The sequence below is a fragment of the Phytophthora cinnamomi genome, assembly GCF_018691715.1.
Source record: "Phytophthora cinnamomi strain GKB4 chromosome Unknown Contig83, whole genome shotgun sequence".
In the NCBI taxonomy this organism is placed as follows: domain Eukaryota; phylum Oomycota; class Peronosporomycetes; order Peronosporales; family Peronosporaceae; genus Phytophthora; species Phytophthora cinnamomi.
The window spans coordinates 14447-37099 of record NW_027151016.1 but is presented as its reverse complement, the minus strand read 5'-3'; the positions used below and the strand labels follow the sequence as shown (position 1 = coordinate 37099).

Sequence of the window (22653 nt, the reverse complement as noted above, 5' to 3'; positions counted from 1 at the left end):
TACTCCCCGGATTTTTGTGTCGGGAGCCGAGATTGCCCTATAGTATGGAGGATGTCATTCAGTGAGTCCGGATTTATCCGTCGTTGTCTGTACTTCTCCGTTGGGGCTAAGTTACCGTGTTACAGGTAGGATGTGTTGCGACCACGCTACAGGCCGGCCAGAGACCGGGCTACGCCAAGGGAGCTGGATGGTGGGTTGAACTCTTGCTCCGTCGGGGATGCACTATTACCGGTACAAAGAAAACTTGGTAATAATAGTAAAGCAAATGATTATATGATGATTACGCTGCGAACCTTTTTTATTTGTTGCGAAGAAAGGAAGGAAGAATGGTCGATTACCAATTAGTGGTCTTCTCAATTTGCTAAGTAGTAGTGCTATCTTCTTGTCGTTTATTCGATCAGTGTCTGGAATACAATGCCTGTCCGTTGGGTGAGATGTAGCTGAACATGACGTACTCAGAATATATCGTGGTTTCTTCGTTGGAACTCCCCGAAGAAACTGGATGTTGCCAATTTTTTGAGAATGCTTGTGAAGTTCTTTTGATTCGGTTTGTCGGTCTGTCTAAGCAGCCGACGGTAGTGAGCTCCGAATGTTGTGTAAATCGCGGCAAGGGTGGTATTGAGTAGTTCAGGGTCGATTCCCTCGAAGCAGAGCCGGTTTCGGTCTGTCCCGCGGTGGTGGAGGGTAATGCATCTGATCATATTCCATAGTGAAAATCTCAGCTTGTTGGTTATTCCAGCGTGGTGCTACTTGCAGCTTGTGGGGCAACACAATGTTTGTTCAGGAAAGGGGGCCTTCAAAGAAGCGGCACCAGTCTTTCCACAGTTCATTCCACAGTGCATCAGACTTGGAGCAGTCCTTGAAGAGATGTTTTGCTGTCTCTATGTTGTTGCCTGTAGGATAAGGGCGGCACTGGGTATTTAGATCTAGATGTTTGAGGAACCAGAAGCGCGAAGTTACAGGCAAAATACGTTGCGCGATGCGCATTTGCAGATGTCGTGTAGGAACACGCGCTGAATTATATATTGGCACACTTTCCCCACCAACAACACCCACCAAGTCACCGAAGACTCAATGGGCTTGTTAGGGTTAGAACCTGAAGGCCCAGGAACTTTCCCTTGCACCGGGTTGGTGTTTCCTCTGTGCACCGAACTTCCGCTAGTCGACCGACGGAAGACTCAGCGTCACTAGCCACGAGTAAAGGCTAGCACGCTCTCACACACAAACTATACCTCGCAGGCCCTCAGAAGGAAGGGTCCCGGCCTTTTACGGCGTGATACGAGGGTGCCGGAGCTATACTCCGGCGGGAAGAAATAAATGGAGTGCGCTCTCGCTCCTCCAGTTCCTGGCGACGACTCGTCGCTACCAATACACCGGCCACTAACTCTTGGCCCTGCCAGTAAATGAACACACGCTACACTAGTAGATGTGCCCACCGACAGTCATAATCCTACCTACCAGGTTTACCTTGAGCTGCAGGTCGTTCACTGCAGGCACTGGTGTCGCCCTTGCGTGGTTGGGAGGAAAAGCTGTTCTGTTATTGTTGCCCGAAGGCTTATCTTGTCTTCTCTTAAGTTTCCTATCGATCAATACAAATATCAAGTATAAACGCGTCCGTTTTGGACCGCCAGTTGTAACTCATGACTCTTCGGCGCTTTCCCTGCGACGTGGTGGCATTACCGACGACTCAAACGGCCGCTGAAACGCCACCGACGACTCGGGACAGGCGCCGATGACTCATAAGTTCGGATCTTGCGAGTAGGTTCGCCCCGCACTTAGCGAGCTGCAACCGCCCGCTCTTGACTTGGGACCGTCAACGAGTCATCGTCACCGGCCTATTTAGGCCAATCAGCGATCAGGGAGTTTAATCCAATGACTGGCGATGGGTTGTGACTTGCCAGTTAACGCCGGCGCCTCGAGTCTTCTGCGCACCCTGTCTCGGCTGCATTTCTCGACACCACAACTGCCCCCACCACTATGCGAACCATTGTCTGGCGAGCGTCGTGGTGTTCCTTGTGTCTGCTTCAACGCTCGTTATGTCCAGCGCTCTCGTACAGATCTCGCTAGCTTTGCCCGCCTTGGCTCAACGAATGTACCCATCTCTGACTTGGTGGCACAGCAATATGCCACAGTAGGTATCCGTGAAGCAGGTGTGTCTTCGCGAGTCACTGTTGTCGGTGCAGCAGCTCGAACTAAAGCTGCAGCGATCACTCCCGACGACTCGCAGAGTCACGCCGCAGCTAGGGTCATCGGCTGCTGAGTCTTCGGCAGCTGAGTCATCGGTGCGGTTTTCTGCTACAGCGCCATGGCACCTGACACCGCACCGACTCCGGAGCAGCTTCAGTTCCTTCTGCGGCTTGGTGAATCTGAGGGTGCACGTGCCCTACTAGCCGATTGCACGTCCTGAAGGCTCAGAGCCGCGAGCTCCAGCTGACGCTGACAACGTGACACCCAGTGACCGCTCGAACTGTCTCTGGTCACCCAGCTGGTTATCCAGAAGCATATGCTGATCACTTGATTGACACCTGCTGATTACGCGGATGAGTTTGTTGAACCCGTGAACATCGTGCTGGTTCCGGCATCCGAGTCGTCGGGAGCCGCCTGTGCACTCCCGGGGCAGCTTGTAAAAGTAATCGCTGTTATCAGTGTCGTCTTTAGGCTGTGGTAGTCTGTAATAATCCATCGATTTTATGATTTCCATCCAAATTGGCCGCGTTCAGTCTCCATGTAGTCATGCAATATTGCAGTAGTCATCTTCGTCTGCGGCTTGGGCTGCATTACCCCAAGTACAGGTCATGGTGACGACGAGTATTCCGCTTCAACAACCAGGACCATTTGCGGGTGCTGACCGCTAGTGGCTCCAGGATCGGTCGTCCAAAACGATTTTAGGCACCCATACTCGAGAAAGAGAGCTTGAGTGTAACGGGGTTACACGTACAAGTGGCTGCAAGCCACTTGTGAATTTAACAGATAGGTTATCTGTTAAACGTTTTGGATACTTCCTCACATTGGTGTAAGACACACCAATGGATACATTGAAGTGGACCACCACAGTGAGTGGTCCACACATACCCAAAAGATCCTATTGGTAGAAAGCAGCATCTTTCTACCAATCAGAGACATGCATATTAGCGGGGCTCTGACAGCCAGCCGCTGCCAACCCTTTCATAGATGATAAACAGTTTTAGCAGCTTTTTAGAGGAAGATCAATTTACAAGCAATACAGTTCTCATTTTACCTAATCTAAGTCACTTGGAATCCTTTTGTTACTTAACTTATATTTGTGTATTCAAATAAAATTAACCTAAGTAATTACTAAGTACTTACGCTTCCTCATACACGTTGCGCAACGTGTAAGCTAAAGTAGTGAGTCAAGTTAGACCCGCTACATTGAGGCATCAATTGCATCACGCCCAACATCAAATCCAAGTCGCGAGTCTTCGGCGACGCTTGGAGCGGCTCGGGACGTTAGTTGAATGTCATAATTGCATGTCCGCTCCAACTGAAATCGTGACCTGGTGACCCGAGCTCGCATTTGAACTTGGTCACGGCTGGGAACATATGGTTGTGTGGATGCCCCTGTTTTTTTGTGGGCAGTGATTTGCCCCGCTCCATGTACTGCCAGATGCGGTTGCCTGGTACGACGAGAGCTTCTGGAACGCGGTGTTCTTGTCCTTTGTATGAGTAAATCAACCAGTGGGCGGACGACTTGTTTTGAGTCGTCGGCCACGGTGGCTTTGCCTTTGGTGGCTTGCTGCGAGGTCTGGTCTGCTTCTTTTTCACCTCAGCTTGTGCGTGAGTCGTCGGCATAGTGGCGAGAGCCTCCGTATACATAAAAAACAGAGTCGGGAACATTGGGCTGGTCACACATCGTCGCGATAAATGTCTGTTCGGGTATCGCCAATGAGTCGTCGGGGGCACGGGCAGGTATCGTTTGAGTCATCGAGACATGTTCCGGCGCTCCGTTTGCCTTCTGTACTTCCTCGCCACCATGCGCCGTCGACTCACTAGTGCTCGAGTTTTCCTCAAGTGCTTCCGAAGACATGGCAACATCCTTTTCGGCGTCGGTCACCTCCGCTGAGTCGTCGGCGGTGGCAAGGGGGTTCCGGTAGTGCTCTTGCACTGCTGATTCCGAGTCGTCTTCCACCGGCGAGTCATCGGGGTTGTCACTTCCGTCGTCAGCATCGACATTTCCGCCTTTTTGCCCCTTAGCGACCGCTTCTGGACGTCGTATGATGCCCCTGGGCGTGGGGTAGCTCGGTTGATCCACTAGCGGTTGTGGTCTGACTAACCACTGTTGATAGCGTTCAGCCTCCCACTTGAGCAGGGTCTCATCACGTGCTTTCTTGTCGGAATTCTGCACCGGCCACCATCCCATACGCTCGCCGGGTAATAATCGCACTGCAGTAGCGTGTCGTCGGGGCATGTCTCCGTGCACTGCACTTATCAGCGAGTCATCGGCAGTATCTCCAATCACTTCATTGTCATCTTCTCCACTTGTAACACCTTCACCGAGGCTTCTGCCTCTCTCCTCTTCAACCACCGTCGTTATCACATCGTTGCCTTGCTCATTTTTCGTCCACTCGCTCTTGCCCACGAAAGCGTAGATACACTCCGCTTCAATCACAGGCTCGGCTAACTGTGGCAGCCCGATTGGGACTAACCCAGTCGTAGTTGGCGGGCTGCCTAGTTTAAATGGTCCGAAAACAGTAGTTCTTGGAGCTCGGGCGTGAGATCTTTCCTGTCCACCTTGGACGTGATGATCTTGGTGATTTCTTGGAATACTTCACATTTTTCGGCACCGTGTACTTGTTTGCACAGCTTGCACCGACGTCGACAGTAGTGCGCTAAGTGATGTAAGCCTCCGGAGGCTGCACACGGCCCGTACCGGCGAGATTTCTCGTCGCGGTAGCCACGGCTCTGGAGCCGATTGTCCCGGCCTTGGCTTCGGCCCGCTGAGTCACCCCTGGGTTGTCGGTTGGCAGACCGGGCGTACGTGCCTTCAGCGGCAACTCGTCGTTCGTTGTCATTGGCTGCTGCAAGGTAGTGGTCGCTTCCATCTGATGAATAGCTATCACCCCAGTCTTCGCCGCAACGCTGTGAGTCGTCGCTGTCGTGTTCACTTCCATCTTCACGGTTGCTGTCGCCATTATATCTATAGCGTTGTTGCTGCAGCTCGCTCCGAGTGTCCCGCGTGTCCCGTTCATGAAGTTCGGCGACAGATGCTTCAGCTAAGTTCACGCGAGGCATGTTGCGTGATTCTTCGCGATGACACTCATAATCTCGTTCGCGTCCGTCGCGGCGGTTGTAAGCATCTCGCGAGTCGTCGCGACGGCGGTCATCACGTCGGCGAGTGTCTTCCGAGCGCTCGTGGCGGCGCGAGTCATCGCGACGTCTGTCATCACGTCGTCGGGAGGTATCCCGAGCTCGAGCGTGAGGCAGCGACGACTCGCGGGACGAATTGCGCTCGTCAATCTTCAATATCTCTTGGATCATCTCTTCCAACTCATGTATATCTGAGATGCGCAGGTGGCACAGGCGCCGTTCGAGTCCTCGGTCACCGCAAGTCTCGAGGAACCGCTTGACGTGGTCGCGTGCCTTGCGGCCGTTGCTCTCAAACCGAATTCCGGCGTTCCTGGCATAGCCATTGAGCCGGTTTAGCTAGTCGCAAACATGTTCCTTGTCTTCGCGCTTGGCTGAGTAGTAGCGAGTCTCTGCTGACTGGCTGAACTGGGAGCAATAGCATTTGATGAAAGCTTCGCTTAAGAGGCTCCACGTTCGCTTGGTCTACTTGGGCAGTTGTCGACACCAATGCAGAGCGCCGTCCCGAAGACTCAGCTCGAAAGGCATGCACCACTCATTGGGTGATGCTCGCGTCCCTTTCATCTCGTAGACAAAGGCGCGAAGCCATTGCATCGACTTGTCGCTCTTGTTCCTGGTGCCCGAGAACGCTGTGATCTGCCCCAGTGATCGATGTGTTGCCACTTCGATCCTTGGGGTTGCGTTCAGCAACTCGAATTCGGTCATTTCATGGATTTGACGCAGGTGTTCGCCCATCTGCGCTCTTCCATCACCGGTAAAGTCCGCTTCTTCGTCCGACGAGTCGTCGGTGGGCTCGTAGCGGCGGCCCCTGCTCCGTCCTGAACTGCTTCTCGTGCTCCTGGCCGATTTTGAGTCATCGGTGGTGCGTCTAGCGCGGTCCAAGTTGCCCGTAGGTGGTGGAGTCACCATGTGGGGGTCTCGAAAGTACGGGGAGCGATCCCCGTACTTTCGAGACCCCCACATGGTGACTCCGAGGGCCGAAGCCCCAATGCATTCAGGAACCGCTCCGTGTCTTTCGCCACTTGTTCAATGGTCACGAAGCTCACGGGGCGAGCCAACTCGTGACACAAATTGGCCCAAACTGCTTGGCGAGTCATCGTTGGCTCGAATAGCTCACCCCAGTCGCTCTTCTTCATCTCTTCGTAAAGTCGAACGAGAACCTTGTTGGCCGCTGGCGTGTCACCGTTGTGTAGCGGCGGTTACCGGAGGTTTGCTCGGTCATTTGAGTCGTCAGGACCGGTGACCTTGAGTCGTCGGCGGCGTCCTCAAAGTCTTCCAAGTCATCATACACTGGCCCAGGGCCATCCATATCATCCAGTTCGTCCGCGAGGTTGCGCGTAACGGAGCGCGCGTCATCGTCAAGCTCAACCGCGAATTTTCGCGACGACGAACGCGTGCCCGCGCTGCGTCCTGCGGACAGCACTGCATCTTCCGGAGTCTCGGGTGTCACCACCGCTGGCGCAGGCACCGTCTCCTCCAGGTAGTCGTCGTAGTCATCATCCATGTCTTCGTCCTTGGCGTCGGATCCAGTCATCGAGTCGTCGAAGCTGACGGTCCGCTCAGCAATCGAGTCGAGGTGCGGCGTGATCAGGGCCGCAGTCGAGTCGTCGCCACGCGTTTCGCCAGTCTTCATTGGGGTTGCTGGTGCCGCTGAACGTGATCCTTTCGCCATTCTTCTTCTCGTCTTCTTTTTCTTTTCTTCTTCCTTTCTTCTCTTGGTTATTGCTCGTAAAGTCGATCGACCTGCCGTTGCACGAAACACAGAAGGTCACACCAATCCCGGGTCGCGGCACCAGTTGTCGTGTAGGGACACGCGCTAAATTATATATTGGCACACTTTCCCCACCAACAACACCCACCAAGTCACCGAAGACTCAATGGGCTTGTTAGGGTTAGAACCTGAAGGCCCAGGAACTTTCCCTTGCACCGGGTTGGTGTTTCCTCTGTGCACCGAACTTCCGCTAGTCGACCGACGGAAGACTCAGCGTCACTAGCCACGAGCAAAGGCTAGCACGCTCTCTCACACAAAATATACCTCGCAGGCCCTCAGAAGGAAGGGTCCCGGCCTTTTACGGCGTGATACGAGGGTGTCGGAGCTATACTCCGGCGGGAAGAAATAAATGGAGTGCGCTCTCGCTCCTCCAGTTCCTGGCGACAACTCGTCGCTACCAATACACCGGCCACTAACTCTTGGCCCTGCCAGGGATGAACACACGCTACACTAGTAGATGTGCCCACCGACAGTCATAATCCTACCTACCAGGTTTACCTTGAGCTGCAGGTCGTTCACTGCAGGCACCGGTGTCGCCCTTGCGTGGTTGGGAGGAAAAGCTGTTCTGTTATTGTTGCCCGAAGGCTTATCTTGTCTTCTCTTAAGTTTCCTATCGATCAATACAAATATCAAGTATAAACGCGTCCGTTTTGGACCGCCAGTTGTAACTCACGACTCTTCGGCGCTTTCCCTGCGACGTGGTGGCGTTACCGACGACTCAAACGGCCGCTGAAACGCCACCGACGACTGGGGGCAGGCGCCGACGACTCATAAGTTCGGATCTTGCGAGTAGGTTCGCACCGTACTTAGCGAGCTGCAACCGCCCGCGCTTGACTTGGGACCGTCGACGAGTCATTGTCACCGGCCTATTTAGGCCAATCAGCGATCGGGGAGTTTGGTCCAATGACTGGCGATGGGTTGTGACTTGCCAGTTGGCGCCGGCGCCTCAAGTCTTCTGCGCACCCAGTCTCGGCTGCATTTCTCGACACCACATAGATCATCGCAAATTGGCAGGAGTTCCGATCTGTGTTGCCGTCCAAATCTCACAAAGGCGGAAACATCTTCTAACGTTGTGGCAGATAGATCTTGGCAGATAGGATGTTGGGTGGGGTTTAGCAGCTGTGGTTGTAGTGGTTGTTTCACCTTGTCCCGGGGTATGTGAGGAAATGCGAATATTTTTGCGGCTGTTTTGACTCCTAAGTTGGGAAGGAAAGTCGTCGCTTGGTTGTTTGAAGTTCCAAGTTGCCTAGTGTTGCTTCCACTTGGGAAATAACTTGCATGATCTCTTTATGGAGACTTCGGAGCCACTTTTTCTGAGTCTGTAAAGGGACACTAGTATTACTAGGATCCAGGGTTTTCCTTAGGAATGTGGAAATTGATGGATGTTTGCCAATGTCGTCAATAATATCTTTCATACAAGCGTATTGTAGATTTTTGGCTACCTGGAGTCTGAAACTCCTTTTCGGCTCCGCAATTGTGGCAATGTTTCGTTTGTGCCCTTGTCGAGTTGTGTAATGGAGGAGAGGGTTTTTGATATCCAGGGTGGGGCACATAGTAGTGCTTTTGCAGGGCGGTTCTGTCCTCCTTTCGCGGGCCATTCGATCTTGTGCCATAGCTTCCATGTATCGGTCCACCAATGGGGCAGAGCCTCCATACGTAGCAGGCACTTGAACTTGGAAGGCGAGATGTCCAGGAAGTCTAGCGGGTGGTTTACTGGTACGGATGGAGTTAGCGTCTCGAAGAACGTGGCTGCTAGGGATGGCCAGTTTTCTTTCTCTGGAGCTTCTGTCATCTTCGGAAACTGCTGGAGAATTTGGAGTCGTTGTACATTTAGTTGTGATTGCAGGTGGGGAAGTTGGAATCCGCCTGCCTTTCGCGGTTGATACAGTCGCTCAGTTGGAGCCAATTGAATGAAGGTCGAGTCCTCTTCATTTTTCCGGGTCAGCACAAACTTATTCAACATTCGCTGCCATCTCCGAACGCAGGAAGTTGGGATCGTAGTGTGCGGGGTGAAGTGCCAAAGTACGGAGAGTATCATAGTGTGTACTAGTAGGAGCCGCCCCCGGAGTGTTCTCGCCCGCCGACCCCATATTCCGAACCCTCTGTAGAATTTGTTGTTGAGTTCAGCGACTATTGTGTCATCCGATATGTGTTGGCCGATTGGTATGCCTAAATATTTGACTGAATCGTTGAGGCCTAGACACTTAACTTCGGGGAATACTAGACACGTTTGCCTTTTGTTTAGTGACAATAACGCGGATTTTTTTAAGTTGAGGCGTGCTCCTGATCCTTGACATTAGATTTGCACCCGTTCTAGTTGTTGTCGTAATCTATTCGGGTTCGTGGCTATCAATGTCGAGTCGTCTGCAAAGTATAGACCAGTTATCGTGGTTTGTACATTGACCGGTACACCAAGGTCTTGGCGTTGGCGGATAAGATTGCCAAGTGGCTCAATACAGAGTAAGAAAAAAAGAGATGACAGCGGATCGCCTTGTTTCACGCCTCGCGTTACTTGCAGAGGTTGTAGTAGAAACCCGTTTAATAAAATCAATGCAAGAGGTTTGTTGTACAGGAGGCGAATCCACGAGATAAAACGTTTGCCAAAGCCAAGGATTGCCAGAATAAAAAAGAGGTACTCCCAAAGCACTCTGTCATATGCCTTCTCGAAGTCTAGGAACAGAGCCATCGCTTCCGAGTTAGTCCTCGTTGCATGATGTTGGAGGTCATTTAGTAGGCGTAGTTGATGATGTAGTGATCTACCAGAAACAAATCCTTTTTGATCGGGGTGTGTAATGGTAGGTAGAACCTCTTTGAGGCGGTAAGTTAGCACCTTCGATAGGACTTTGACGTCTACCGGCATAAGTGCGATCGGTCTGTAGTTGCCTGGATCGCTCCGGTCTCCCTTCTTGTAGAGAAGGGTGACACAGGATTTTCGTTGGGAAGGTAGCAGAATCCTTCTGTCTAGTTGGTACTGAAACACTGTGCATAGTATTTTTCCAAAAACCTCGGGTGATGTCTGGTAAAACGCTGGGGTTAGCCCATCCAGTCCTGGAGCAGAATTGTTTCGCATGTGTTTGATAGCTGCTGTGAGTTCATCGGGTGTTATCGGACTATCCAATTTTTCAACATCTTCTCCTGAAAGTTTCAATTTAATCGACTCGAGCAAGGCCGCTCGCTTTTCTTCATCAATCACAGTTCCATCTAGTGGACTCGTTGGGTCTCCGAAAATTGTCCCCCAGTGGGAACGAAAACGTTGTTGCACTTCTTGAGGATCGGTGGATATTTCCCCCGACTCTAATTTCACTGACGTCACCTGCACAGGGCGCAGTAGGGAAATAGGATGTCGAAAAAATGCTGAGGTTGATGTCTCCACGCTACCCGCGTGGAAATCAAAGGCAGAGTCCTGTTGGAGTCGAGCCGCATGTTCTTTCCGCTCTGTATAGACAGATTTTGCGTCTTGATAAGTGTTATGGACACTGGGTGCCGGATTATCGACGTAATTTTCCATGCTGTGTTCGAAGCATTTTTCCGCTGCTCGAAGGCCTTGATTTTCTTGGATCGCCATTACTGCTTGCAGGGATTTTAACTGGTGTGCCATTCGGCGTTTCCACCCTCCCCATACTAAGCCAGGGTTATTGGCGTTAAGTATGTCTGGAAGGAGGAGTTTTGCTTCGTTTTCGATTGCTTCTTTGATGAGTGGACATTCCAACATTTTTGTGGGGAGGTGCCAATACCCTTTACCTCGCGGTTGGCGGCATTGCCTTAAGGTGACACTATGTGCTAAATGATCACCCGAGTGAGGAACTTGAAAGTAGCGTGATGATCCGTAGTAGCGTGTCGTGAATGTATCGGACATAAAGCAATAATCGAGTCTGTTTTTCCTGGGTGGTGGTCCTGTGAAGACACGGCGCTCTGGGTGTTGAATTCGCCAACAATCAGATACGCCTAGACTAGCTATCCACTCCAAAGCGCTCTGTCTTGGTTGGTTATGTCTAGCTGACACCGTAGCCGAGTCTAGAAGTGGGTTAAAGGTCACATTTAGGTCTCCCATTACCCAGTGTACGTCGCCACGGTTGAGGTCCCGTGTCAACAGGGTCTCATAGAAGTTATAATTTTCTTGTGGGTCGACCGGTGCATACACATTGTGGATGTATAGATCTTTGTTTTGAACCCGTATTTGCACTACTAGGTAACGACCGGGGATTGTCCAATCTTCCATTTCTTCAGCTGAATCAAATCCAGGAAAATCGTTATGGATTATGGTTGCAACTCCGCCACTTCTAGAGAACTGAGTGGTTGTATGCACGGCATTTCGGTCTGATATGAAATATTTGCAGTCGAAAGTGGCTTTCAGAAGGAATTGAAATTTGTTGGCATGATGAACATCTCTAAACTTCGTCTCTTGTAAGCAGGTCACGTGGTAGTTAGAAATCGTCTTGTAAATCAGTTTGTACCCATGTTTCTTGACACCGTTAGTATTTACGGTCAAGATGGATACGCTTTCCCAGAGCGAACCCTTAGCAGTCAATGTACAGTGGGCCTGCTGCTAGCAGCATGTTGCCATCCTGCACTTGCATTTGTAGCATCGCTTTTTCCTCTGCTAGCCAGTCATGGTTGTTCCTCCGGTGGATGAGTGTGGCCAGGATTGGGTGTGTCCACCCAGAGCTTGTCACTCGATCTAGAATGATCCGTCCGCACTCAGTGCGAAGGATAGCCCTTAGTACATTCGGGTGTAGTAGTCGGGTGTCTGAGGTGGCAGGCTAACGTTTGGATCCAGAAGTCGTTTTTGAAGATCTCATGGGCTGCGGCATACAACAGCAGTTCAAACAGCGCCAGTGCTAGAGAGATATCGTATAGTTTCGACTCGTCCGTCATGTTCACCAGCATTTCTCCGGTTCTTTTGAATAACGCCGTATGGATGTCGGGGCAGTAAGCCCAGTCCGTTTTTTCCATTTTGTAGTGAATTTGTTGCCGTTGGTCACTGAGCCGTGCACACAGCGGAACCACAGGTGCACACGCGCTAGTTCTTCAATCAGATCTGATTTTTGGCGCATCCACCGTGCGGCTTTCAGCAAGAAAGCTAGACGGTTTTTGCTAATCTCTTTCATCACATTTTCGGAGCTCGTTTCGCTCGAGAAAACCTTCGTTTCCTCTGCTTCTAATGCCTGCTGAAGGGTTTTGTTTTCTTGTTCGAAAAAGAGTTTTGATTTGACGATGTTTTCCGCCATCTCTGGAATCAATTCTCTGACTGTAATAGGGTTCGTCGATAGTTTCACCTTGTTTTTCTTTTTTTTCGTGGTAGTGTGGTGTAGCGGGATCAGCAAAATCTGCGATTATGCTAGATCCAACTTCCCAACAGCGCCCGGACACCGACTAACGGAGGGGGCACTCCGATGATCCGTGATCAGTGCTGAACTCCTCACCTTGTGTACCCGTCGGTAGGGTTGGATCTTGCTCCTCTGGTAACTTCTGAAGAGTCAAAGTGTTGACGTAGGAACGTCTTGGCGAGACGCGGGGATCCGGTGGAGCAGCGCGGAAATCTTCACTCTGCTCGCGGTTCTTGGTCCAGATCAAGTGATTCCCGACTTGGATCTGGCGGCCTGGATGTGGATCCGGCCGAGTGGTCGCCTTGTGGTGTGTTGTAGGCCCTTGTTGCGACTTGGTAGGTCGCCCTTTGTCGTACTTACCGCTTCCTATAGCGGGATCAGGGTAGTTGAGAATCAAGGATCACCCGGCGTTAACTACTTGATCTGCACTTGTAGGGAGTTCACTAGGAAGGTTGATCTGGCCAATATATTATCCAGATTATTCAACCAACACTAGATCTGCTACCCAGTACCTTGCTGCTTCTTGGCGGGCCAATGTCGATCCCGATTCCAGGCGAAGGCGAAGGCACTTGCGTTGTCCAAGGCAAATTTGACTCTTTGGGGGTGAGGGCCGCTTGCTGGCGCTTGGTAATCTTGGGGTGCGTGTGGAGCCAAATCCAATCTCCACAGCGTACGTCGAGCGGGGCCAATATGCGTTTCCCCGCTGCGGGTCCAGACCACTTGAGCACTTCCAGGCAAATTCGACTCTGATTTATGGTTATGCCCAATCCTATCCCAAAATCCTATCACCCAATCCGAACTATCTTCCCATCTGTACCTGCCGGCTCTACGGACCACCTCTACCTTCACTGCATCATCGCTTGTTCCCTCCGTTGAGCTGTAGCCGCCAGATCACCCACTGAGTCCCAGATCCCCAGATCCACCTGATCCCCAGATCCAGATCCGCTGATCTCCGAAGTGCCTTGATCTGGGTCGGTCTGCGTTGATCTGGGGTCCCTGTGCTGTTGCGACCTCCTTTCCTCACTTTCCTCGTCTTAGCCGTCTACCAGAGGCTTGGATCCGCTCTGGCGTACGGGATCCGGATCCAGATCCACATGGGTACATGAGATCTGGATCCACCTCTCCCAAATCCGCTGGATCCACGCTGATCCTCGCTGATCTTGAGTCCTTTGGTCGTCGCAAACGCCTTTCTCCACTTCACTTGCCATTGCCACCTCTCAGAGGCCCAGATCCGCATGGGTGCATGTGATCTGGATCTGGATCCACATGGGTACATGTGATCCGGATCCCACCGTCTCTGATCTGGGTTAATTTGTCTTGATCTGGGTGGCGTAAGCTCCATCCACCGCTTAGCGTATCCTAGTCATCCCACAGAAGCTCAGATCCGCCTGGGTACAGGTGACCCGGGTCTGGATCCACATGGGTACATGTGATCTGGATCCAACCACTTCCGATAGTGCGGATCTGGCCCTCTGCCGTATGTAGACGTCTTATGTGTCATCTTGTAGTATTTCCAGTAGTCTCCCTTTGACGCCACACACATATGATAGCCTCGATCCACCCGCATCACCAGATTCGTTCGATCTGGCTTCTCGGGTGTCACTTCCGCGGTATAGTGACTCCGTCAAGATCCATCTTTTTGCCGATTGCTCCCAATCACCCATTTCCCGGAATTCGCTTCTCCACAGTAGTACGTGTACTCGTTGCTGTTGGTGCTCTGTTCCGACGGTCTGATGCGGGTTTCTACGATTTGGTAGCCCGAATCCCCATTTTCTTCGGGGTTCGACACACAACATTCCAACTCCGGGTCTAGTTCATCGAGGTGACTCCAGAAGTTGGGTGAGTTCCAGGATTGTGACGACGTCGTTGGTGGTGGACCACTTCGTCGGCTCTGTATTCTCTTGGGCGGATGTGCGAATGTATCGCCTGGGAATTCGGTTGTCGGAGATGAAGGCTCTGACATGTCCGAATCTGCGCCAATGTCTAGGGATAGATCGAGTTGGATGTCATCGGACTCAGCGCCATGCGAGACCGGGCTTAGGACTGTGCCCGTGTTTTCCGCGCTCTCCATAGTGATATCGATGCCGATCGGGGGTGGCATTGCGTGACTGGCAATGTCTCCCTCGCGTGATCATTTCTCTCCTAATTGTTTGGACGTTTGCTTGCGAGGTTTCTCAATGTTCGACACTTTCTGCCGGTATTCCCCGAACGGCAGTTTGCTCAGGTCGAGAGAGTTGGGAGCCATTTTGCTTGGCTGGAGGTGGTAGTACTGAGGAGGCACGTCTCTGCCTTTGACCGCGTATAGGACACCGTCCATTAAACACTGTGAGCATACCGATCCGTTGACCAGTAAGCTCGGCGGACATGTTGGCCTTGCAAGAACGTAACGTAGAATCCCTGAAGACACTCGTGTTTCCCGGCTGATGAATGTAGCGTTGTAGTAGATTGGCTTGCAACCCATTAGTACCAACGCTTGAAACACCTTTCTAGCAGTGGCTTGGGTGCGAACGCCCATGATATCGATGAAGTAGTTGTCTGAGAGTGGATCACAACCCTCAAACGCCAGTCTTTTTCCGAGGAACACACAACGTTGTCCCTCAAGTTTCTTTTTGTTTCTTTGGAGTCTATCTGGAACATCAGTCGGTTTCGAGGTAGCTTGTGCACATGCACGATGGCGTGTTTGTCCAGTAAGTCTCGAATGATTGGGTTATCGTCGATCAGCTTCAGGTTGACGATAATCTTCGGGCGTGACAAATTTTGGAGGTTTCCACCAAAGCTTGCTTGAACGCTGAACGGAGCATCCCGAACGGGAGTAGGTTGCGCGTTTTCGGCAAGGCGAAGAAGTTGTTCAGGATCTCGGACACATTTGTTGTACGCTTCGCGTACTAACTCCAGACTATCTTCGTCCGCTATTATGCCGCCAGGTTGGTCTTCATTTTGGCCACAATTGTCCTCGCGGAACTCGTGACTTCCATTCAGGAGGCCACCAATAGCGATTCCACTTTTAGGGGGTCCGTTACGTTGCGGTGTTGGACCGTGCACCGGGGCGTCGCCACTAGCACTCACGGGAGCGGGTACGCCGGCTTCAGGTTGGTTGTTTCCCTGCGAGCTTGGTTCGCGGTGGGTCGCTTCGCTTCGCTGGGCGACAGCGTGAGCAGGAGGTGGAGCACCAGCATGGTTTTGTGCCACTTGCTGTACGGCGGTGGCAGACATGGTCATGTTGGGAAGAAGGCTTGAAGGGTCGTTGGTTTCCCAAGTTACTCGAAGGCGGCACATTGAGAAGTTTATTTGTTGCGAAGATGGTACGTTACGTGTACTACAGTAGATACAAATTGACGCAATCATGTTGCACACTTGATCTGGCGTGAAAAGATGGCGCATCCGATGTAGTTTAGGATGGGAATATGCACAACCCTGCTGCGACTCACAGAGTGTGAGCCTCACAACCAAGTCACACCGTGTGAGTTACTAGTAGGAGGAAGTATGCAGAGACACCATTTCCACACTCAGCTTCAACATGCTCTGCAGACACAACGACTACGCCATGATCAGGGTGCGTCTGATTACGTAGGACTTACGTCCTACACGTACTAATAATGCCTATGCGTGGGGTCTGCCAAATACGGCGCTATTAATAGATCGGGAAAGCCGAACGAGCCGAGTTAATTCGAGCTGGGGTTCGCTGCTGTCCCGTGGGCCAGATTTTCTAAAACGCAGTGATAACCTTCGTCAACACAAGCGAGCCCCCCCCCCCCCTCCCCCAGGGTGCATGGCATATGGAAAAGGTGTTCCAGCGATCTGCTGGGCGGTAGCGGAATTATGTTCAACCAAGAGCGACGTTGCATGGTCATGGTTGCTTTATGCGCTGTTATACGGTAGCTCCAGTGTTGACATATACACTGTCGAAGTTCAGCAAGCTCTTCTGACTAACTCGGACGTGCGAAACGTGCTACTGAGCAAGAAGCCAAAAAACAATATCAGCGAGATAACCCGATCAAGTACCGGACTATGTTATTATGCATTTGGCTGTAACAAAGATGAAGATGATGAAAACAGTTATGTAGTATTCGGCGATTTTGCTGGTAAAACAGTGCGACCCCCCGTTTTCGCGGCTGCTGACCTCTAATAAACTGTTAGAAATAATACTCCGTACATTCGGAGGCACTCGGATGATAGCTTTTGGGATAGGACTGGATTGCGCAAGTGGCGTGCACATCTCCGTTTTCAAAGGTTTTCCCTGTATCAAGGGAGGGATGACACGTTCTCCGAGATTGACTTAAACTCGGGTGCATAGACCTTTTCATGCCCCTGATCTCATTAAACATTTCTGTATCGTACAAATGTTGCGTCGCCCCTCCTGGTACACTACGCTGACACTAACTCAGAAACACGAACTTTGTCTTAGCGCAAACATGGTATAAGACTGTGGATCTCTTCTTCGCAATGAAGTGTTGCTCTGAGGGCTTTAAAGGATCTCCGATGAACTATTCGCAACTGCTGGTGCCGAACAGGCTTCATTTATAAGGCCCGGATTAAGTGAAATACAGTGTCAAATAGCAAATCATTTTAATGTCCATGGCATAGTTTATTACCCTCTCGTTTCTTTTATGGTCCACCCTCCTCGAAAACGGGGGTTCGCACTGTACATCGCAATCACAGATAAGCCGACCGCCTCAGTTTGGGGAGATTTTCCTGGCCATTCGGAGAATACTGTCTTTAACAGGCGATCCAGTTAAGAAGAGGGAAAAAAGGGCCCAAAATGGGGAAAATCGTCGAGCCAAGTAATTGCGGTCTTTATTTTCAGGTCGTGAAACTAGCATCATCAGATAGATCGATATTTCAAACCTATAAATATGCTGTCTTTATTCACTTGAACGCAGCTCACATCTTAGCATGAGCGCTCGAAAACAGCGCCTGATTGCCCTTGGTGTGAACGCGATGCATGTCTAAATTCGGAAAACGAGGAGGTAGAGTGGTCTGCATTGCCCCATCTCTCCACAATGTGTCCCCATCTCTCCACAATGTGTCCCCATCTCTCCACAATGTGTAGCTTCGTCTCCACAAAGACGGCAAGACGGCGGTGGGCTCGTGGGAGGGTGAGAACAATTTGTCCATCGCGCAGTTCGGCAGGGAGAGCGCGCAGTAAGCACCGCCTTCGGTCCTTGCACTCGGTCTCTGTGGCTCAGGTAATGAGCGGATAGATTCCGCCACCAGAGTCTTCTCGTCCCCCCTCCATTTGGAATTCTGCGCCACTGAGAAATCCCCCCCTCCAACGCATCGAGACGTGCACGTGGCCGAGCTGTCTGTACCACTATCAAATGTCTCATACCTCCAAATCCCTACAAATGCTTCAAACAGTGCTAGTATCGGCATGCTGCTTGCATGCCTTGCCATGGCACAACCAGTGCAGCTACGAAAGCCGGGCTTGATTCATTCGTCATTAGAAATTCTAGTTATGTTCCGACTAAAATTTCATTGAAATAGGACAATTTCCGCATTTAATTTTTTTTTTTTAGTTTCCCCCCCAAAACGTCCCCCTCTTAACTGGATCGCCTGTTAAGATGACCTGCTCTGACGATCTGTGATAGAGGGCGGTTGTCTACATACATGGTACGGATGCTGAAATGGCGGGGGCAATACTTGACAGTCATGAACCGGCGCTGGATTACTAAGTTCGAGAAGACTGGGTTCCGCTGTAAGAAACCAAATCGACGGGAACGCAGCAGCAAGGCATAAACCCATTCGGGCGACAGTCCCTCTAAGGCATCCCCCTAAATTGACATTCGTCGCGTGTGCGTGCGCATTGTTCAGGATACCGTCAACCAGACAATGAATAGTGTCTGTGGGGACCTAAGTGGTTGCTTTTGGGTGATAAATTGTATTTACTACAGGTGTCCCCGCTGAATCTGCAACTGCCATCGGCTATCTACCGCGAACACAGAGTGTGCGGGAGTCTGCCAGTGCACAAGATTTGCCACAGCTGTCTGGTGATATGTACTGAATTAGTAAGATCATTGCGGCTAAATGTCTCTCTGCGGGAAACATCGAGTTGCTAGATCACGGTAGAAAATGAAAGGCCCACAATGAACATTATATCTTAGATCAGGGCATCATTGCGTGCATCAAGAGTCTCTTTACGCGCATTAAGGTCGAGGATAGCATTGATCGGTATATTGTAGGGTTGCCGCAGGAGAAGATCTCAATCTATACAGCCTTAAGTTGGGCGTCACAGGCTTGGAATGCTGTAACTCCGGCCTCTCTATCAGGAACTGCTGGATGCATTCTGGCATCGTATCTAGCGCAAACTCAGCTATGTCGATCCGTAACATTCTTCATTAAAAAGCAGTACATTGGCGTCTATAAAAGAAGTACATTAGCTTCTATGCGCAACCTGTGAAGATATTGTAACCTCGCAGTTTTTTTTGGTCCCACCTTTGCAGATTCAGCGGGGACACCTGTAATGTGTATTGAGCGACTTGAGTGCCTTGATTAAAACTGAGCTTGGTGTATTGAATAATGTAACCCTACCCCTACATGCATTCAGGTTAAGGCCACCTATTAGACGGACAAAATGAAGGACCGGACAATATAATATACCTAATAGACGGAAGATCGTTGTACGACCTCTATCCGCATCAGAACCTTTTTCATTGGTCCAGTTAATCCCATGTTGCCTTAATCGCCTCTAGACAGCTCTTAATACGAGTCAGTTTACCTATCCATATAGCCTGCTGGTTTGCCACTCGGAGTATAAGGCCCTGGTCCAAGTGAAGAACGTGTTCCGAGCTGGGCAATTTCAAGCCTTTCAATTGGCTAACGGTTTTGGTACACTGTACCCATTTGGACCAGGAACACAACTTCCTGGAACGCCAGCGCGACGTGTGCCAGCCAGAGAATTTTTGTGCTAGCGATGGATAGTGAAACTGCTGCAATATGTGCTGTTGTTATTGCCTGTGCCGCTGCTGCTGTCATCTCGGTTGCAGATCAACGCAGCCTTCGTGGGCCTCCAACGCACACCTCAACATTTAGCTCGACGACCTTCGAACAAGGAGGGCCACGACTCCGGTACCGGCGCAGCTTGGCCGCTCATGACGGGAAAATGAGGTGCTTTCTTTTGAGGGGGCGGAATTGAAAGTGAAGGCGAGACAGTGGGTACACTGGTGACTGTGGTGGTTGGCGGTGCACGCTTGGACCAGCCACAGCACATGTGCCAGTCGTGGCCAAGTATCTCAACTATTAACCTAACTCTCGGTTCATTGGCACGCGTTCTTCACTTGGACCAGGGCCTAAGAGTCCGATTTGGACAATCTGACTGAAAGGCACAATAGTACATGTATTTCCACTACATTCGTAGAGCTCACTTTGGTGTGTACAGTACTCCGCTAGCATGCTTGAGAATTTTATCACACTGCCCTTAATGTAAGTGGCGTTTCTACACTGTGTATCTGGTTGAGGCGACCATTTCCTCAATCGAAATCCATCCTCAGAGGACGTGTAGTGGAGGCAATCTCCAGCCTGCCCAAGTTAGCAGCAGCGCCATCTGCTTGCAGTCATCACGGCAAGCGTGATGACTGCGGCTGCGAGTCTTGCTTATAACACGAAGCATGATGACAGCATAACGCAAAAACTGATGTCCAGCCAGAAATCTAGTGCACTATAACGACAAAGTTGATGACTTGTGAACGACAAGTTAGATTGCGATAACTGCGGCTTCACTGGTTAGCAGGAGCCGCAGCACTAGAAGTAGTTCATATCATACATATTCACTTTGGCCATACCTTCAGGGAGCCCCGCCGGCTCCCCAACCGTGTCTTCATTCTGCAGACACTACAGGACGGCTCCTCTTGGAGTCAGCCGATCTCACAATACCTCGAAGTAGATCGGTGTCAATTTGGTCCGACCACATCCGTGAGGTTGGTGCTTCTTGTCCTTGGTGCGCAACGTATTTTCAATCGCCACTTTTGTTTCTCCGTGCCTATCGCTCCAAACCTTAGGTGCGTGCAAACCAAACAAGTCTATTGACTGGCGAACTCGCCGCCCACAAGAAACCCAGCTAGAGGATCGCAATGCGATTGTTCTAGTCTAGCACACATGACTGGGCAGCGTGCGCTGGGAATTCAGTCAGTGCACCACGTCTTCGTGTCCTCTTCTCGCCGCGAATGTCAGCGCCAACCTCAGATCGCTGCTTCTGCGGTCGCCCTGTTTCGGGTAGAGCCACTGAACCACCTGCAGGTGGCCGTATCTGGCAGCGTGGAAGATGGCGCGCTCCCACACACTATCGTCCACCGGCACGTTCTGCTCGAGCCACTGCAGTATCTCGAGCCTGCCGTTCCTCGCGGCCCCAATGACCGCCAGCGAGGGGCAGCCCTCCTCTCGGTTCGCCCATAGCCACCGCGTGGCCTCCATGTGGCCCCTCGACGCCGTCCAGTCCATCATGGGCCAGTCGGTGGTCTCTCCTCTTCTGTCGCTGAGCTCCAGGAACCAGCGCACAACCTCCACGCGGCCCGAACGCGCGGCCGCCCTCGCCACGTCTTCTGTGCAGGGGTCGCTTTCCCTCGCGGCCAAGTACTCAAACGCTCGAAGAGAGTAGCCGCGTCGACACGCGCGCACCAAGGCGCCCCTCCGCGAGAAGCTGTCGAGATACACGTTGATCCTCCTGGACACGTGCGGCAGCGCCCCCGGCAGACACTCGCGACACACCACGAGCGTCGTCGTCAGCAGCGGCCACGCGGCTGCACTCTCAGAGCTGCTGGAGCTGGTCGCCATCGTTGCTGCTGTCGCCGAATACTTCAAGTATGGAGAATATGCTGATGGTGGTCTATGCAACCTTTCGCGCGCCGAGAAACGCGGCGGCATGCTCATTATTGAGTACTTATGTGTGTGTTTAGTCTGCCCAGTGCATGCAATTCGTGTCATCGGCGCTCGCCGAGCTGTGTACTGAGCCACTGCGCCATCTCGGAGTGTCCGTTGTCCGTGGCGGCGGATAGCGCGAAGGCGAGCATGCTGTCGCTGAAGTCCTCGCGGTAGTGCGAGTGCACCCAGTCCACCACGTCGACGCGACCGTTGTCCGCCGCGGCGGTGAAAGCCCAGCCGAGCCAGTGCTTCTCGTCCGGCAGGCGGACGGTCTGCAACAGATACTGCACCACTGTGAGGTGACCGTGGGCCGCCGCGCCGTCCACCGACGCCTTGGTGCAGCCCTCGCGTCGGTTCTGGTGAAGCCAGTGCACGACCTGTAGATGGCCGTTCGTGGCGGCTCCGTCCATGGCCCACGTCGTGCAGCCCTCGCGCCGGTGGCTGTGCAGGTATTGCACCACGTGCAGGTGTCCGTTGGCGGCGGCGAAGTCCATGGCATAGTTGACGCACAGGTCCTGGCGGTTCAAGTGCAGCCACTTGACTGCCTCCAGGTGGCCGTTGCTGGCGGCCCAGCTCATGGCGCGGCCGGCGAAGCAGTCCGAGACGTTCTCGTGCAGCCACTGCAAGACGCAGAGCTGGCCGGTCTTGGCGGCTTCGTCCATGGGGCTGAAGTTGTAGTCCTTCCAGAGACTGGCGTTGCCGCCGTCGTCGTGCTCCTTGAGCCACTTCAACACGTGCGCGTGGCCGTCCGCGGCAGCGTGGCGCACCATCGTCTGCGCCAGCGGGCTCGGGTCCCGCCGGAACAAGTAGGACAGCTCGCGCTCGCTGTCGCCGCGTCGGCACGAGGCCGCGAACACGCCGGCGCGGCTCAGAGTGTCCAGGAAGTCGCTGATGCGGCGGGTCACGTGCGGCAGCGCACCGCCCGCCGCCGGGAGGCACTCGCGCGTCACCAGCGCTGCGGCCGAGAGCAGCGGCCAGTCCGGCGCAGTCGAGGACGACTTCGCAACGACGGACATGTCTGCAATCCAGCGCCGATCTTGCACTGCCCCATTTGCAACGGGTGGCGTTCGTTAGCCAGGGATAGGGCCATGGTCAGCTGGCGGCAGTTGAAGCTGTAGGAAGCACATTTGTTTTATCAGACGTAGGTGACGAACACAGTAGACGAGGCGAGAGAAATGTGACAAAGTAGAGGTTACGTCGGTTGAGGGAGGTGCACCCTTTCGACAATACGGCTAAGGCGCGCGAGGCTTAGCAACTCAACTCAGCATTGAGTTGAGTGCAGAAGTGCGAGGCTGACGCTAGACTCATGAATCAGAGAGCGGCTAACAAGGCAAAAAGACTGTCACACGCTGAACTAGGTGCTCTCCTGAAAACCGATTG

The 22653-nt window shown here is 52.2% G+C and overlaps 2 protein-coding genes across 2 annotated transcripts; both read right to left on the bottom strand.

The window, feature by feature from the left end:
• Positions 1-20541: 20541 nt before the first annotated feature.
• On the bottom strand, positions 20542-21186 carry IUM83_11180 (uncharacterized protein; the record flags this gene model as incomplete). The annotated part of the gene is made up of 1 exon (XM_067935727.1): positions 20542-21186. One exon carries the CDS (start codon positions 21184-21186, stop codon positions 20542-20544), a length of 645 nt encoding a protein of 214 aa, XP_067784990.1.
• Positions 21187-21332: 146 nt separating this feature from the next.
• Positions 21333-22289, bottom strand: IUM83_11179 (Ankyrin repeat-containing protein; the record flags this gene model as incomplete). Its single annotated transcript, XM_067935726.1, has 1 exon — positions 21333-22289. One exon carries the CDS (start codon positions 22287-22289, stop codon positions 21333-21335), a length of 957 nt encoding a protein of 318 aa, XP_067785088.1.
• Positions 22290-22653: the final 364 nt, after the last annotated feature.